The 17668-nt window shown below is 44.2% G+C and overlaps 1 protein-coding gene across 3 annotated transcripts in view; it reads left to right on the forward strand.

Annotated features, from left to right (window-relative positions):
* Nucleotides 1–17668, forward strand: part of LOC116994573 — a 60897-nt gene that overhangs the window by 27987 nt on the left and 15242 nt on the right. Inside the window, exon 4 of one of the 3 annotated variants that reach the window (XM_033056386.1) lies at nucleotides 16341–16394. The exons of 1 other annotated variant lie outside the window; for it this stretch is intronic. In XM_033056386.1, the coding sequence (XP_032912277.1) occupies nucleotides 16341–16394 (54 nt within the window). The remainder of the gene's footprint in view (nucleotides 1–16340; nucleotides 16395–17668) is intronic. One more of the 3 variants, XM_033056387.1, reaches the window with a different exon arrangement.

The following is a 17668-nucleotide window of genomic DNA, read 5'->3' on the forward strand; positions in this document are numbered from 1 at the left end:
AAAGTCTGGTCAGAAGGTATTAGACTAGAGCTGACTCTTTGGCTGTAGTCCAGAGAGAGGAGATCAAATGGGCATATGGGCACCGCTGGCATGTGGCTAAGGGGATGTGACTTGGAGAGAAGTCCTGAATGATGCTGGTGATGCTGAGTAGGACTTGAACTCTTGGTCTGACTCTGATGGTTAGATAGGCCTGGGAGGGGCAAATCTGGAAGGAGGTGTGAGGCACTTCCACCTGAAAGCATCTATCAGAAATTCTGCATGTGAATGGATAAGGTTGCAGTTTTGACCTCTAGCATTTTGCTCTCAAAGCACCACACAGAATGCTTCCTACTGAGCTGACAGAAGGAAAAGCCTAGTTTCCCATATCTACTGGCAGTTTTTTATGGTGGGCTGCCAGCTGGCCACAGAAAACATCATTCAGCAAAACTAAGAGTTCCTAACTGCAGCAACAACACAACTGTTTAAAATGGGATTGAATGTGGGGTGAGCAGCAATCAGAGTAGGGGCTGGATTGGATCCCCAAGGGTGGCCATCCTGCAGCCCATTGCTGTTGTAGCTCTTTTGTGTTGACTTCTGCAGGTCCTTTTCAAGTTAGTTTTCTGAAGGGTATTTTCTTTGTTTTGACACAGTACTATGCAGGAGGATAATGTTGGCATGTTGTTTCCCAGCCCCTGAGTTCAGCCCAGGTAATCTCAAGAGCCTGACAGATTAAGAAGTTTTGCTGCAACCTGTGTATATTTTTCAAAAACACCAGCTTGGAGATGCTGCTTGAAAGTGAAGGTCAGGACTTTCCCTACAGTGCTCTCTTCTTTTGCAATAGAGCTGGGTTGTCCTCACCTCCCCCAGTCTTGATGTGTCTGGACGAGAGGGGCTGCCTGGGTTTGGTCCCAGTGTGGCTGTTGAGTTGGCCAGATACCTCTCCCTGCCCACTCCTTCCTCAGCATGTGGCTCATTGTGATACAAATATCTCATCCTTGCCTGGGGAGAAAAGGAGTCTGCAGGCGGCTCCACCATATGCTGTCAGTGCCCAAGTCGTATCTGGTCTGCGGATGAATGGATCTCTCTTCAGGCGTAATAAGCTGCATCTTTTGCTTGTGGTAGCAACCTCTGAAAAGGAGAGAGCCTTAGAGTTGAGTTCTTTGGAGGGCCAGTGAAGGGGCTTGAAGAAACTGGCGAGGGTGAATGGCTGTTTAGAACCAATCTGGTTGTTTCTTATATAGCCCAGAGGGCATCTGATGGTGGTGGCAGTTTTTCTGCTTGCTTTTCTGAGTGTGTTGTATTGGTTAAGAAACTGAAATAAGCAGTAGAGAGATTAGAGTTTTTTTTTTTCTTTGTTCCTACATTGCCACCACTAAGCATTGAATTCCCTTAGAATTCATCAGCCACAAGGCAACAGGGGCTGCTATTGATAAGAATTCAGATGGTTATAGACTTGTTCAAAGCACTAATACAGAAGAGATGGCAGCAAGGAATGGAAAACAAGAGCTTGTTTTTCCTTAGCTTTTCCCTGGCATTGTTTAGCTCTGTATTTGTGAAGCAGAACACCTTCCTTCCCCAGCATGGCTTGGCACTGGTGTCTGAGATGTGACACGGGTGTGCTTTGCACCCTGCAGTCTCCCAGGGGTGCTGCCCATGGGTGAGAAGGAAGGAGGGAAGCGGTAGTGTGACTGTGGTAACAGCAGGAACAGGGCAGTCATGTGATGGTTCTGATTAACTATTAATGCTGGGCATTTGTGCTCTACTTTGTCACCACACATGGAGAGCAAGCAGCTTGTCCAGGGCATGTCTGAGTCTTAAAAATGCAGCAGCCATTACTACTCAATAGGCAGAAGCTGGCTGAGCTTTTAAGGCCATGCCTGTGACTAGAGTAAACACTCTAGGAAATGCTGCTTTTGAGACAAGCTTTGGAGAGGTAGAATAGCCATCTTGGCTGTCAACAGCACAGCTGTCCTTGGCATGAGCAGGGGTTTAGCTCTGATTTTTCTGCCTTAGCTCTGAATAACCTCTCCATTGTTGGCTCACATGAGAACCGCACTGCTGGGCTCTGCTTGGGCTTTCTTTCAGCCTGTTGATGTCAATGGGAGTTTTGGGCATTGGTCCACAGCTCATCTCGCAGGGGGAGGCACTCAATAGAGGCATCTACTTCTCATGTAGATGGGAGACTGAGTTAAACCAGAGCAGATTCCCTTGTAAAGCTTCCTGCCCTTTTCCAGAGCTGTGAGCCCAGATATGTTTCTTGTTGAGTTTCAATTTGTTTTGAAGAAATGATGACCAGTAAAGGAGAGACAAACCCTCCCAAATGCTCTTCAAGCAAAAAAAAAAAAAAAATTTAAAAAATCTAGGTGTCCTGGGGCCCACAGGTAAATTAAAAATAAAACAGAAATGAGGATGCTTAAGAGAAGCCCTATGACATTTCCTGGTTTTCCTCATTGCTAACAATCTTTTTGGTTTCCTGCTGGACTTCGACTGTTTATGCAAAGCAATCTTCATAGGAATGAATTTGCAAAACTGAGCTTTGTCTAGAGTGTTAGGAATGTAATGTAAATGAAGGCTGTGGTCATGTCTATACTAGGAAAAGCAGTATTTTTAATTCAAAAACATGCTTGTGCTTTAAAATCCCAGTGTATGCTTGCAAGCTGTATTTTCACCTTCATGAGTTTGATTATGGAAAAAAACAGGCTGATCTGCTGTACAGAGGATAAAACCTTAAAATGCTTTGCAAGTTACTTTGCAATCTTATTGTAAGCATGTTCTTTTTGACAGCATAAATGAAATAAAAAATCATCTACCTGTGGAGTTTCTAAAGCTCCCTATCTTGCCTGTGACTGCAGAGGCTCATCAAACAATCTTATAGGCTTTGATGTGATGGCCTGTGGGCATATTATGATTACGAAACAAGGAATAGTTTTTAAAAAATTTTCCAAATTTCAAATCTAGTCGATCTGTGTAATTCCTAGTATAGGTAGAAATACCTTTAAAATACAACTAGTCAGATGTCTAATTTTTCTTACTTCTGTAAACCTGTTCCTTGTTATGTTTTGGGTGATGTGGTTAGCAGCTGGGAGTGCCACCATAGGTCAGGGAATGCCCTGAGTTTGTTCAGGAAAGTTTGTTACTGCTGCTGTTTGCTGTATGTGCCAGAAAGACAGACAAACCTCACACAAGAACATGGTGTACCTGACTGCATGATAAGACTGTATATTGATCATACTTTAAAGTGTATTTTTTTTTTAAATCTAAGCTGCAGTGCTTTGTTCAGAGCTCTGGTGGAAATAGCACTGTGAGTTCATGTATGTTTATTTTCACTGTAGTACTGAATTTGGTGTGCTATCCAATCAAGCTCTTAACTAATTTTCAACTTAATATGATTTCTTGTCATCCTCTGAATAAAAACCAACCCTAATAGTTTCTAATTATTGTTGCATGAGTGCAATTATGAGCACTGAAAGTGATGCTCTTGGAAAATATTTTCTAAGCAGAAAGATTTATAATACAACCATTTTAGCAGTCTTGTCTCTTTTCTTTCATAGTACACCAATGTTCTATTCAAGTCTGACTGCTGCAAGAAGTGTGAAAGGCATTTTTGCTGTGCTAGTCCATCCTGTTTGCATTTTGCAGACTCCTACTACGGGCAGTTGTGCTAAACAGCCTGTGGACTCTCTCTGGAGCTGAGTGAAATGGTAAACCACAAGAAGCTGAAAAAAAACCTGATTGCTGTCTTATGATGGGGCTGCTGGTAGGGTTAGAGGTAGAAAGCAGCTATAACTACTGCTGCAACTGTGAGACTTGCCTGTGTTGCTCAGTTACTGTATAAAACTCTCTACTGAGCTGAGGCACTGGTTCATTTGCTTTCCAGATGTGAGCATCCAAATAATTCAAACACCCTCAAAACTATTCATATAAATGGATGTAAATATTTGCTGTTATCAACCTTTCTCTCTGCACAGAGGATATTGCTTAACTTGGCCTTGATACATTCTGGTCTCTTTTTAATGAGTTAATCTGAACTTCTGCCCTTCTGCAGTGTGGTGAGTGAAGGAGCCGTCTTGGTCCTTGGGCATTACCATTTTGTAAGCATGAGATGGGCCAAAATCCAGAGCTGAATGAAGGAAACACTGATATGATTTGTGCATTAAAACTGATAATGTGTTATGAACACTGACATGTGCAATACAGGCTCTGATATGGACTGCAAGCTATTAAGTTGATGGTTTATTTCCAGCTATTTGGAAAGTGGATCTTGATGCAGACCATGGAGAGTGGCATGCTTGAAGGCAGAAGTTCAACAAATACTTCATACACAGCTCTGAAGGTTGCTGTGATCTAACACTTGTTTAGAAGGGCGGTGATCTGCTTCTGGCTCTGATGGTGCCTCACTGCCCTCACACAGGGGAGTTTCAGAAGCTTGGCAGAAGTAATGTGTATCCTGTGCTGGTACCCATGGACAAGTAGAGATGGTGAAGCTCACTCAGCTCATTGGAGTGTCCAGGGAGAAACACTGATTGCTGAATTGGCAGTGGGGATGGTTCCCTGGACCAGCTTTACACCATCTCAAGCCATGTGCACCTGTGAGGCTGTGAGCAAAGGGATGCAAAATCAGAATCTGCAAGTGCTGATCAGCAGTGCTGAAGGCAACTGTATGCCTGATTAAAAGGAAGGACAGTGTGCCAGGCAGGAGATGCTGGCTCCTCTGAAATATTTGCAAGCTGTTCACATGGGTACAGGCCTAGGCCAGCCCTTTCAAAGCTGTTAAGTTGAAGCCCATCAGAAGTTCTGAGTTTCAACACTCAAGCACCACCTGAGCAAGACCCTGTGTGCTGTGCAGTGTTGTGGTGTGAGGCACGTGTGGGCAGTCCCTGCTGCATGTGGGCATGGGTGAGCAATCTCCAAGGGCAGCCATTAGTTATGTTCCGCATAAATGGATTAGTTCCCTGGAGTAAGAGGCCTTTATCCTATTAGCTGGCTAGCTGCTTCAGCATGTTCCCTTGCCACTGATGTGTAAGTGAGGTTCAGTGGGGAAGAGGAGCTGGGGGACAAGGAGGTGATTGGGTGGGGAATGTGGGAACAGTTGGCTGATGTCATCATTTCTCTCAGTGGTGATTAGTGTTGTACTAATCCCATTTCACGGATGTCTATTTGTAGGCAAAAATGGTATCACAGGTTTGTTCATCTTCTGGTTTCCAGTTGCTGATGTTTTGGTTTATTTTCATGTGCTCATGCAAACACATGAGATTTCCCAAAGAGGCATAGTCATGTGAAAGGAGAATATGCTTAAATATTTTGCAGGGCAGTGCAGACATGGCACACGTGTGTCTTGGGAGGAGGAGAGGGACTCTGCTGCCCTGTGTTCAGAGCCTGAGCAAGCCCCATGGCTTGGGATGTTTGCTTCTTTAAGGCAGGCTTGTTTTGGCTTTCCAAAGCTGTTTATGTAGTCAGTCTGCTTTTGGTTTTTTCAAAGTTTCCCCACTGTCCATGAATCCAAGTTCTCATCTGAAGATGTGACCTTATGTTTTCTGCCTGAAGTTCCACTTGTGAGTGCTCCCAGAAGTACCAGATGAACCCAAGACAAGGGTCCCCACAGGGTAATGTCCTTTGCACTCAGGGAGGCAATTCACAACCACCTTTAGTGGCTCCTATTGTGAAGATCCAGGCCACTGACAAATACATTCTTCATTTAGTGCAACATGAGTGTGTCTCATGTTGCTCTGTTTTTGAGAGGCTTCACTAAGACCAATCCTCTGGCTAAAAATCTGATGAAAAGGTACATATTCTAGGTTCTCCTTAGAGAAACCCACTATCTCCACTGGATATTTTCTGTGGTGGATTAGGTAGATCTTGTGTGGGTTTTATACCTCCTGAAAAGTTCCTTGTGCTAACTTTAGGGCAGGCTTTTGGACTGACAAACAAGCATTTAAGTCCAAGAATTCTGACTTTTAAGCATAAATACATCATATGAACATCTAAAATGTTCTAGCTGTGTCAAAACCAGGAAGAAAATGGCTTAAAAATCTGGACTTGAAACCATTTTGAGCTGGTTGTTGTGGCCTATTTTTTCCTTTTGCCATCCACACACTCATCTATCCTTTCATGTGGCAAACCTGTGTGAGCATGCAGTCTCTTCTGGAACTCTGGTGTTCCACATGCTTGGCTGTTCACTTTGTGGCTGGGGTACATGAGGCCCTGTGGCATGCACAGAACATTTGGAATGTCTTGTAGATTTTTCAGTAACCCAAGGACAGTGTAAAGGCAGACACTTTTATCCCTGTGTCAGGAATATCTTGGAGCAGCCATCTGTGGATTCTCTTCTTCGTCATGTCCCTGTAATGTCACAGCTGACAAGAGTTGATACCTTTCAGTGATTTCAGTATTTTTCTTCTTTCCCAGGGCATACAGCTGTGTGATTTTCAGAGCTCTCTCTGCATCTCCCTCCTTAAAGGGGAACTGTGTTTACTCTATTGCCTGACTTGTCTTGGGGACTTGGGGACAGCATTTAAACAGCAAAGGAGGTAGAAGAGTCTGGGGCTGCTTGTTCCATGTCCCCAGCACTGCCATCTCTCATGTACTGCAGCAGCAGGGGTGAGGGGAATGGGATAAAGCTGCAGGAGGCAGTGTGCCTTCTGCCCTAGCTCTGCCTGAAGCACAAGTCTGTGCGGAGGGAGGGCTTTGGAGTCATGTCTGAGCCAAGGCCTCAGTTAGAAGTGAGATAAACTATAGAGACATCAGATGATATGTTAGACTGGACTGGACATTCCCTGTGGACAACTTTGGAGCCAAGGCCAGGAAGGAAGGGAGGAAACGGTCATGTTGGCTGCCCTGAATTAAAAGCTTTGTAAGCTTTTTCTCAGGAGCTGCTACCATGTCTGCCAGCTGTGAAACTAGACCCCCCCAGTCCCTTTGCACCCCTCGTCCTTTCACAGACTCTAGTGAGCAGAAGGGGCAAGCCCAACCTTTGAACTTCAGTAGCTTTGGCATGTGCAGATGAGTGATAGGGAATTAATGAATCCTGCCCTTTCTTTACATTTTTTGTTACTCCACAGGTGCTGGAGTTTTTGGTCAGGTCTATTTCCTGCACAAATGGAGCTTTGAGTTTTTTCCAGGCCTCAAAGAAAACTCAGTGAGGGATTTGGGGTTGGCATGAAGTGAATAGATGAACCATCTGATGTACCCTGCAGATCAGCAGACTCAGACTTTGCCAGACCAGCAGGGAAAGCGGCTGCTGAGCCAGAGATGCTCCATAGAGAGTGTTCACTTCCTCCATCCCCAAATTCCAATCAAAGGGCTAGTAGTAAAAGTGCCAGGGCAAATACAGCCAGTTTTATCTGTTCCTAAAGGGAAAGGGCTTCTGTAGAGGTCCAGAGTATATCTGGAAACTGTATTCCACAGAGGAGCAGTAGAAAACCAGAGTCACCTACAAACAGGCAGTCTGTTTGCTTAGACCACAACTGTGTGAGTAGTAGCTGTGTTTACGTTAGCTGTGGCTCTAGTGTGATATGCAGGGAAAACTTCAAAAAGCAGCCTGTAATTTGAATAATTTAATCTGTTCTCTGGGCCTTGGGAATAGTGGGAATTCAGATGTTCTGCCAGGTGGCAGACCTTGCTGGCCAGACTTCAGCTCACTCTCTTCTGTTGCAGGCATTGACCAGGCCCAGGAGCCTGGTGCCACTCTGCAGTGATCATTTGCACATTGCCTTTCTGGACTGCAGTGCAACTGGGCTGTGCTTTTTAAGAGAGCAGTTACTGGTGAGACTGACTTGCTGTTCCACCAGTTTGTATTTGCTTTAGGCTCTCACCCATTTTTCTTCAGCAGTGATAGCTGAGCTCTTCCCAGTAGTGCACAAAATTAGGTGATTATTAATACCATGTTGGATAGCATTTTGGTGACCACAGGAATTATTTTGTATTGGTTTTCATGCTCCACTGTTTACCAAGTGCAAGTCCTTGCAGTACATCTCTTTTTGTAAGGCCTTGCCTGGCTTTTTTTTAGATTTGGATTTGTTCTCAATGATCACTTAATAATGAGCGTTTCCTCTGCTGCCTTGTCCGGTTGCACTAAGCTGTTGGTGTTTGCACTGTATGGAGGCTGTGGATTTTTGGCCCTTGAGGGCAGAGATGCTGCCTAGATAACTGGGCCTGCCATCTTGTTAGAGATGGGAGCCCTTTAGGACAATGTTAAGAGACCAAATGTGCTGATGTTTTGAAGGAACTTCAGATGGACTGAGAATAAATGTGGCAAAAAAGCATGAATAACTATTTCAACTGAATATTAACTAGAAAAAACTTTTAAAAGGGTTAAGAGGCTTTTTAGGATCTTCTACAGTATCGCAACAGTTTAGTGTTTGGATGCTGGAGGTTTTTTTTTTTTAGGAGGGCCTGTTGGCCAAACCATGTGAGTTGGCCTGTATTTTAAAATGCTGTGAGGTTCCTTAACTTCTGATGGAGAAGTCTGGAGATTGTGACTGATGGTAATTGTAATTTAAAGCTGTGGCTGAACTATAGCCTTCGTGTTGCTGTGCTGCTTCAGGGGCTGGGCAGGGAGCTTGTGTCTGTGTCTGGTACATGGATGCCCTTGCAGCCCTGGGCCCAGACAGTGGGTGATCCCCTGGCACAGGGCATCCCTGGTGATGCAGAGTACCCTCAGGTGCCTTGCTAGGAAAGCCTGGCCCCCTGGTTTGTTTGACAATTTAAATAATGTGTGCCTGGGAGCCTGAGCCTGGATTGGGGTTGGTGTCAGCTGGAGTTGCTTCAGCTTAAAAGCAGTAAGGAGGAGCCTGAGACTTAGTTTTTCTGTACAGTTTTTGTACTGCAGGGCTAAGAGGTGATGTCCATGTCCTAGGAGCACTTCTCAGTGCCAAGGAATTAAAAAAACCCAGTCCAAAATCAACCTACAAAATAGTGGGGTTTTTTTGTTTGTTATTCTCCTAGACTCATTGAGGCAGCAGAGCTGGCTTTGCTCCTTGTAGAAAGCTCATCACTGTGTTGGCGAAAGGACAGGAACCATGGCCCTGCTCCCTTGTGCCCTGCCACGTGGGCATGAAGCACTGCTCTCCTGGGTGCAGGATTTCTCTAAAGCGCAGGGCACTGGGCTGTGATGTTTAAGCCTGAATGTGCACGGAACTGTTGTGTTGGGAAAACACAGAAAGCTTCAGCCTTGCTACTGAGCTGTGTCTGGGGCTGTGCTGGGGTTTCACACCTGGCCTGTGCAAGCGCTGCCTTTGGGGGTGGCCAATCCCCCTCCTTTAATTCAGCCCGTGCTCTAGAAGGGACCTTGCTGGATGGCTGTGCTTCATCAGCAGTGTGAGGCTGCTGCTGGTTTGCTCCGGTGGGAGCAGCTGTGGGCCTCCCTCCCTGTGCTGTCACAGTGCCACACGGTGGGACCCGGTCAAGCAGAGGCCTGCAGCCCCAGTGTGCTGCACAATGGCCACTTTGTGCAGCACCCTGACCTCATCTGCCCACTGTGCTGCAGCTGCACCCCTGCCCTGTGCCTTAACCCCTGCAGCTCTCCCTGCCCCAGCAGTGCTGGGGTCGAGGACAGGCTTTCAGCAGCAGCTGGCTGCTGGGGAAAGCTGTTCTTCCTGGCCCAAACTTGGCTCTGAGGGCCTTTAGGAAAGGAGATGGGGCAGGCTTTTTGCTCTGAAATGCCTTCCTGGGGGAGGAGGGTATGAGGCTGTGTTTTCCTGGCTGGCTAACTGTGTGTAATGGGATTGGCATCGGGCTGGAGCTCACATGTAGGCATTGCCTCTGCACCCGCATGCGCTTCTCCTCTCTGTCCCAAGATGTGTCTTATTCAGGCCCCTTCAGTCCTCTGCTTAATGGGCCATGGAGCTGCCTCCCTGCCTTGCTGTGAGGCAATTTTCTCTGTGCACATTGCATCACTGGGCATGGTTTTTCCCTTTTCATCAGCCCTCTGCTGTGACTTAGAGTGCAATTTCTCCTCACACTGTTCTGTTTCTTCTTTCAGTTTGGTTGGGGTTTTTTAATTTTTTTTTTTTTTTTTATTTTTGACAAAACAACATCATTCTGTTTCTGTGCTAGGCATTCAAGCTTGGGCCTTCTTGTTCCTGGAAGACTGTACAGCCGGGAAGCTGGCTGGTAGGGTTAACAACATAGAAGTAAAACGAAGGTAAATGGAGCCGAGGAGGCTTTTTCTGACAATTTGGACTGTTTAAATTTTGTATCCTGTCAAGAACCTTAAGATGTCAACAGGAGACAGGAATGTCCATGTCTTTAAAGTGAACTTGTCCCGTGGAGGGTCATGAGCAAAACTAAAGAAAGGCAGATGTCTCGCCTACTTAATGTTCTTTGGAAAGTCTGATCTTTGAGTCAAATTAAAGCACAGTTACTAAATACAGGTTTGGAGGTTTGGTGGTTGTTTGTTTGTTTGGTTTTTTTTTTAATTTTGAAACCTTTCATTAAGCAAGTGAAAATCCCTACAACATTCTTAAATTGTAACAAGCTGATTCTATGTCAATATGAAGCATTTAATGAAGTGTGTTGTTAAATGATGAGTTATGTTGAGAAATTGAGAGTTCCTGTGCTCTCTCACTTGAAATATGCTAAACTAGTCTAAGAAAAACAGTAGTAGTTAAACTGCATCCAACTCTGGACAGGCCCCTAAGTTGAAAACTGTGACCAGATAATAAAACTAAATAAATAATAGCAATTAACACCTCCCCCTCCCCCACAACACTTAATGGACAAAAGAGTTGTTTTGTCTTGTGGAGGTAGTGAAAATGAAACTATTCTAAAATCAGAAATGTGTACAGTAATTTCATGATTATAAGCCGCACCATTTTCACTAAAGTTTTGGTCCAAACCCAAAGTGCGGCTTATAATCAGGTGCGGCTTATATACAGACAAAGAACAAAAAGTTGCTGTTTTAGTTTGGAGGACAGGTGTTTGCTGAGAAAGGCAGGAGCCTCTCTTTGAAATGGAGAATGTAAACCCCCTCCCTCCAAATTATTATAATTTTGAAATCAAGCAGCTCTCAGGCAAAGATATGGGAGTTAGGAATAACAGTTCTTTACTAGGGAAATTAAAATAGAAATACAGTACTACAAAGAAACAAACTCCAAACCCTGACAAAGTCAGAGTACAACCTGACACCCCGTCAGGCAGGGTGTTGGTAGCAGTCCCATTAAATGGTGGCTGCATCCTCCTGCAGTGACAGATGTGATTCAGTTGGAGCAGTGCTCCTGTAGAAGGTGCAGTTTCCCTCCAGAGGTCCAGTGGTGATGTGCAGAAATCCGGTTTTCCTCTGGAGTCCAGTGGAGAAAGGGGCTCCCTTAGTGTCCCAAAACCTCTGTTTTGATCTTGGTAAGAAATGTTGGGCTCTTCCCCCTGGCTGGAGCAACTTCCAATGGGATGCAGTAATTTTATCAGTCACACAGTGGGACTCAATGGGCCATTAGCAGAAAATGACTCGCTGGAGGAAGGATGGGTTGTGAAAAGATAGAGAACAATGCCCTGCCTGGTTTCAATGGATGGCCCATTAGCAGAATATCTGCCATTGAGATAAGGATCACTGCCCCCACCCTCAACAGATAGAATAGATACCTTTTATCACACTCTATATTGTAATGTGCAGCTTATAATCAGGTGCAGCTTGTAATCGTGAAATTACTGTATATAAAAAGCAGACGTAAGATGAAAAAAGCGTGTATTAATATCTATTAATGTAAAATATTTTGCACTGTATACTGGTTTAAGAGTTTGTTGAAACTCTTAAACATTTGAAAATTTAGTTGTGATGCCTGTCTTTAAACTGTGCATTGACAGAATTTTAAATACTTAGTTTTGAACTGTTGCAGCAATGTGACATAAATTCATTCATCTTGGGGATATCATTATTCCTAGAGTGATCCAGGGTGCCTTAAGAATGCTTGTATTTTGATTGTTAATATGTATTACAGTAATCTGGATGGTGCAGTTTGTATAGAATAGTTCTATGATAGCTTTCATGCATAAGCAAATGCAGGCATTCACCATTTCCTTCTGGGTTAGTTCAGAACTGCTCAAGTCAGTGTTGGAGGGCTTGGACCACTGCTGCTTAGGTAGTTGGAGGTATTTCCTGAAGCAAGGCTGAACTGGAGAGCTGTACTCAAAGAGAAGCAGGGCTGGTGGCTCATCTCAGTTCTAATGGGGGTATTTTGATGTGGCAGTGATGTCCAGCAAAGCCACATGTGTGGCAGATCAGGGATTCATTACCACATTTCATTTGGTTGAATGTGTGACTGTTATTTCCAGTCCCTGCAACTTTCTTTTGAATCCAGGCTCAGGACTGAGAGAGTCTCTGAGTTATGAGCAGGAGGTGAGATTGGTGGGCGGGTTCTTGGGCTGAACTGATTCTGCTGCTTTCTGGAGGGTTAACCCTAAAGTGTTTCAATTCAGCTTTACTTTTAGAGCGAGGCATAACTCTTGTGTTCTCAAAAAGGCTTTAACGTTTCCTTAGTCATGTCATTTCCTCCTTTTAGTAGAAGTCACAGTATGTAGCAAAATAAATTTCCCTTCATGCCAATAATAGTGCTCCCAAGCTGTATTTTTCAGCTCTGATGCCAGCAGTTCTGTTGGAGATCAGCAGGAAAGAATTTTTAATTGAAGTAGGGACACTGCCTCTCCTTCTATTTCATTTTCTGCAGGTGGAAGAGAGTTTTGGTAACCATACCGTATGGTTTTGTTCTCAGCTCTGCTACTAATATCCTCCATAACCTTTGACAAATCTCTGCTCTGCTCATTGTCATAACTCCCAGAAAATAGCTTGAGGAAATAAAACTGCACTTTCACATTGGTGTAATAGTTAGGAATGATCCCAGGGTTACTAAACTGAGTATGTCACCTTTCTTATAGGTCGTTTTCCCTGCTTTAGGCTACTGCAAGTCATGTAACCAAATAAATGTTATTTCAGCTCTGCCTTGTATCTGTGTAAATAGGAGTTAATGAGTTGCTGCATCCCGTGGTTGGTTTGTGACGTGGAGGTCTCCAGAGGGAGGATGAGGAGAGGCTGCCGTGGAAAGTCCCTGGCTGTTGCTAGGCAGCACTGCATTTTAGCTTCCCTGTCCGAAAGTCTGCACTCAGGTTTGGCAAGAAAAAGGAAGACTGAGGGATGGAAAACCATTCAAAGATGGCTTGACTTACTTTTTCTAAAGCATGGCTCTGCTGTGCTGGGTGCTGAAAGCGTGTGGCTGCAAGTGAGGTGGAAACAATTTGATTAAATAGAATAACATTTGATAACTTGATAACTTGCCCTCCATGTATTCATTCTCAGCTGTAGGATCATATGGCTGGCTTGCTCTCTCTCTCTCCCCCCCTGTCTCAGATCTTACTATGATGTGGGATCTGGAAGCTGTAAGAGTGCAGCACAAGTGGTCTTGCTCTGCTTTCAGTCTAAGTGGAAATAAGAGAACTTAGCAGTTCCAGGGAGCTTTGTTTGCTGAGCTTTATGCTCCAGTTTAACAGCCTGTGGGTGAGGGGTTGTCATGTTTTCATTTTTCTATTAAGTCCGTCAAGAGGAACGCCAGGAGCAAAGAGGAAGCACAAGAGGAACAAAAATTGTTATGTAGGGTATCTTGCTCTTGCTGCACAATGAAATCTTTGGTAACTGTAGCAGTACCATAACTAGTGGTAAGATTCTCATATAATTAAAGCTTATCACAGCAGCATCACTTCTGTTTTCTACCAGGAGAGTAGGACTTGGGAGATACAGCTGAGCACTTGAATTTCTCTTGGAAGAGTCTGGCTGGTTGTCCATTTACCTACAGGCTAGTTCAAACCTTTCATTCACTCCTTGGTGTCATCTTGTAATTTCTGTCTGTGTTGGTCCTCCTTATATGTTTTAATATAAGACCAGGATGGGTGAATTTCTTGCTACCTCTGCTGATTGTAGTTGGGAAATAGTATCTTTTGTTTCACCCTGATGAAGTCCTTGGGGGAATTGTGGGTGTGACCTTGCTAGGCATTTCATCCCACTGGACTGTACTGGAAGGTGTTGTACTTGCTCCTTGGCCAACAGAGCTCTGTTTTTCCCCTTTCAGCAGAGGATTCAGTGGTGCTACTGAGGCAATGTAGAACTTTGTGTCACAGCCTCACTTCATCCTGAGGGTTCAGCCAAATACCACTATAAAGCCCTGCTTTACAGTAGCCTGGGGAAGCTGAGGGTCTCACCCAAAGTTAAAAAGCTTGTAGTCATATGGGATGCAGCAAGGCATGTTCTGCTCTAATAGCATTCTTCCCCTAAAGGATGGGACTCAAAGTCACAAGTCCTGATTCTCACCTTCATTGCTCAACCCAACTTTGTCTTGTACATTTTATCCCACCAGTGGGCTTGTGGCTTGAACTATCTAGCTTACTCTTCTTCATCTCAGCAGCCAACATTTCATAGCAGCTGGCAGAAAAACTTAGGGAGAGACCAAAACTTTGCAGGACCTCACAACTCCTCGCTTTACTCTTCCTTACACCCTGGGTTTTGTCAGTCCTACCAAGGTCTCCTTCCTTCTCTCTTTTTCCCTGTGTGGTTTTGGGGGCCTTAAGAAAGGCAGTGACCTCATAGTAAATACCAGCCTTACTGTAGATGCTTTGCAGCCTGGCTAGAAGCTGAGTCCTGCAATATTTTATAGGAATCCCCAGGGTTACTTTTTTGGTTGGACAGTCGTGGGCTGGGCTAGTTCAGTTCAGCAGTTCCCTTTTTCTCCTGCCTGGTTTGTGCAAAGAGTGTTTGGGTTAGAAGCCTTGGAGCTGTGCAGCCCAGTCAGACCTGGGACCAGAGCAGTCAGACATGGCTCTTGTTGAGTCCTTTGAACGATGGAGACAGTAGTAGGATTCACCTGCTTAAGGATTAACAGAAAAAGTTCAAAATCCTTGCAGCACCTCCCTTCTTCCCCATGCATGCTTGGATAGTGAAATATGCTGTCCTTGAGCCCCAAACTATTTATGTGAAAGTTTCAAAGTGGGATGTGAGTGTGCCAAGTTCTGGATTTTAGATCAAAGAGGCTGATGTGCATAGAAATGCTGGGTGGATCTCTTAAGTCCCTCTCCAAGTTTTGGGCAGTAATGTGGATTGGAACTGCAAAGATGTGCTTATGGGATGTAGAGTGACAGAGGGTGGTGGAGGAATGGGACTTCTTCACACTTCCCAGCAGTACTTTCTACTGGAAAAATAATAAATACTTTCACCTAAGCACTGACTTCAATTTTGGGATGGTGCTTTTTCTTCTGAATTTTTTTGGAGGTTGTTTGTATGTTTTGGATTTTTAAAGCTTTTTGAGTTTCCAAGCCTCCCTGTACTGTGTTGCTTTTATCTTGCTTTGTGCTAGAGAAAGCAGAAGGATAACAAACAAAAAGAGAAAATAGAGAAGTCTCACTCCTTAATGGTGGGATGTCTTTCTACAGCCTCTAAAAACTTCATCTGAAAAACACTTCAGTTGTAAAAGCATGTGAGTGTAGGGAGTGTTTTCCCATACATCACACAGCTTTCCAACTGGAGAAGTGTTATAAACAGAAGCTAGGAAAATCTTTTATTTCTGATGGAGAAGATTCTTCCTGACAAGCCTCCCTCACCAGGTTTTTCAGTATGAAAAATGTAGTTGAAGTATTTTTTTAAATGAAAGAACTGTTCTCTTGAAGCCTTGTTTTTCCACTTGGGAGTTGTTTTGTGATGATTTTTTGAGGGGAAAGAATGATTTTATTCACTTGCCAGCTTTCAAAACACTGCCTCAAAACTGGGATAGAACTTCAGCTCACCTATTTATTTCTGTAATTTCCCAGAATAATTGCTGGTTCAAGTATATCCTGTTTGTTAAGTTGTGTGGTTCATGTTATGACAACTTTAATGGCTCTTGCAATATATGACAAAGAGATTTAGAACTGCAGGCAGATGCTTTTACCTTGTTTTTTTTTTTCTTATTCTAAATAAATGAGCATAATGAAAATATCTGTTAAATAATGGGAACGTCCACATTTACATGAAATAGACTATTTTATCCTTTGTAAAGAAAGACAAATTCACCAGCTTCAGGGCAGAGTCTTGCCACTAATTGACAGAAATTAAGAAGAAACTTCCTTCCAACCAGTTGCTCTGTCTCTCTCCTTTTGAAGTTTCTTGTATGCTCTTTCAAAACCCAGGGACTCAGCCACTGCCAGAGGACTCTGTGCAGGCTGCATGAGACAGTCTCAGATTAGGCTGATTATTTGCTGGCCACCTTTGGTAATCCTTAATCTTTCATATCTCACTTAACCATCCATCCATCTTGTTTTAATGAAATCTTGATGAAAAGGGACTCCTTACAATATCCCTCTTACTGTCTGTTTATGCTATTTCTATTAATCGCTGGATTCTACTTCTCTTTCAGAAGATGCTGCTCAAGAAGAATTGTGGAGCGAAGACTAGAGTAATTCAAATTCGTGTAAGTTGCCCTTTTCTGGTGCAGTTCCTTCATCTTTCCACATATACCTTAATGTGGTGATTCTCACTGAACATCTGTGCCCAGAAGATGGTTTCTGGAGATTTCCTGTGGCTTGATCAGCTGCATAATGAAAGTTGCTAGTGTAGAGTATAGAATGTAGTCGCAATTTAGGTTAGGTGCGGACAGGGCTAATGATACATTGTCTTGTCCATTTTGGAGACTGTGGTGTCAAAGCTTCCTTGGTGTAAAAGTCTACATTCCTGTGAGCTCATGCAGTATAGCTGTCCAGTAGGGTGTCATTTGGATCCTTCTTGACCAAGGTGTGTTTGATAGGAGTGAGAGGTCTTAGGTAGCTGGGGAAAAGGGGCTGTACCTGCATGATGGACTGGTGTTTGCAGAACCAGGTGTGATATGGGACTGGGTGATAACAGATAGGAGCTCCATTGCTTGGATGACTTTTTAGCTGGGATGAAGCTGCAGTGTCCTGAGTGTCTCCGTGCTTAACAGCCTGCATCCCTATCAGGCATGCTCAAATCTCACCCTTGTAGGTTTTGCTGCCTGCACCTCTGAGAGTTTTGTCTTTAGCAGATTCCTGGCCTCATCAGCCAGCCCCTGCTTCCTTTGTCTTGTCTTCATCTTTCTTCTGGTTAGTACTGTATGGTGATGTGGGAGATGGGCTGAATCAAAGAGAAATGTGACAAGTAGACTGAGGGAGGTGATTCTCCCCCTGTGCTCTGCTGAGATCCCAGCTGGAGTGCTGCATCCAGTCTCTGACAGAAGAAAGACATGTAACTGTTGGAGCAAGTCCAGAGGAAGGCTGTGAAGTTTTTAAGAGGACTGGAGCATCTTCCCTATGAAGACAGGCTGAGAAAGCAGGGGCTGCTCTGCCTGGAGAAGAAAAGGCTCCTAGGGGACCTTGTATTACCTTTCAGTACTTAAAGGGGGCTGTGAGGGAACTGGAGAGGGACTTTTCACAGGGGGATGTAGTGATGGAACAAGGGGGAATGGCTTTAAGTTAAAGGACAGTAGTTTTAGATTAGATTTGGTGAGGAAATTCCTTACAGTGAGGATGATGGATGCCTTGGAACAGGTTGCCCAGATAAGTTGTGACTGCCCCATCCTTGGAAGAATTGTTGGATGGGGTTCTGAGCAACTTGGTCTATTAGAAGGTGTCCTTATCATGGCAGGAGTGTTGGAACTAGATGATCTTGAAAGTCCCTTCCAACCCAAAATATTCTAAGCTTCTGTTTGTGACCTTGCATGTTGTCACCAAA

This window comes from Catharus ustulatus, chromosome 3, assembly GCF_009819885.2.
Source record: "Catharus ustulatus isolate bCatUst1 chromosome 3, bCatUst1.pri.v2, whole genome shotgun sequence".
NCBI classification, from domain to species: Eukaryota; Metazoa; Chordata; class Aves; order Passeriformes; family Turdidae; genus Catharus; species Catharus ustulatus.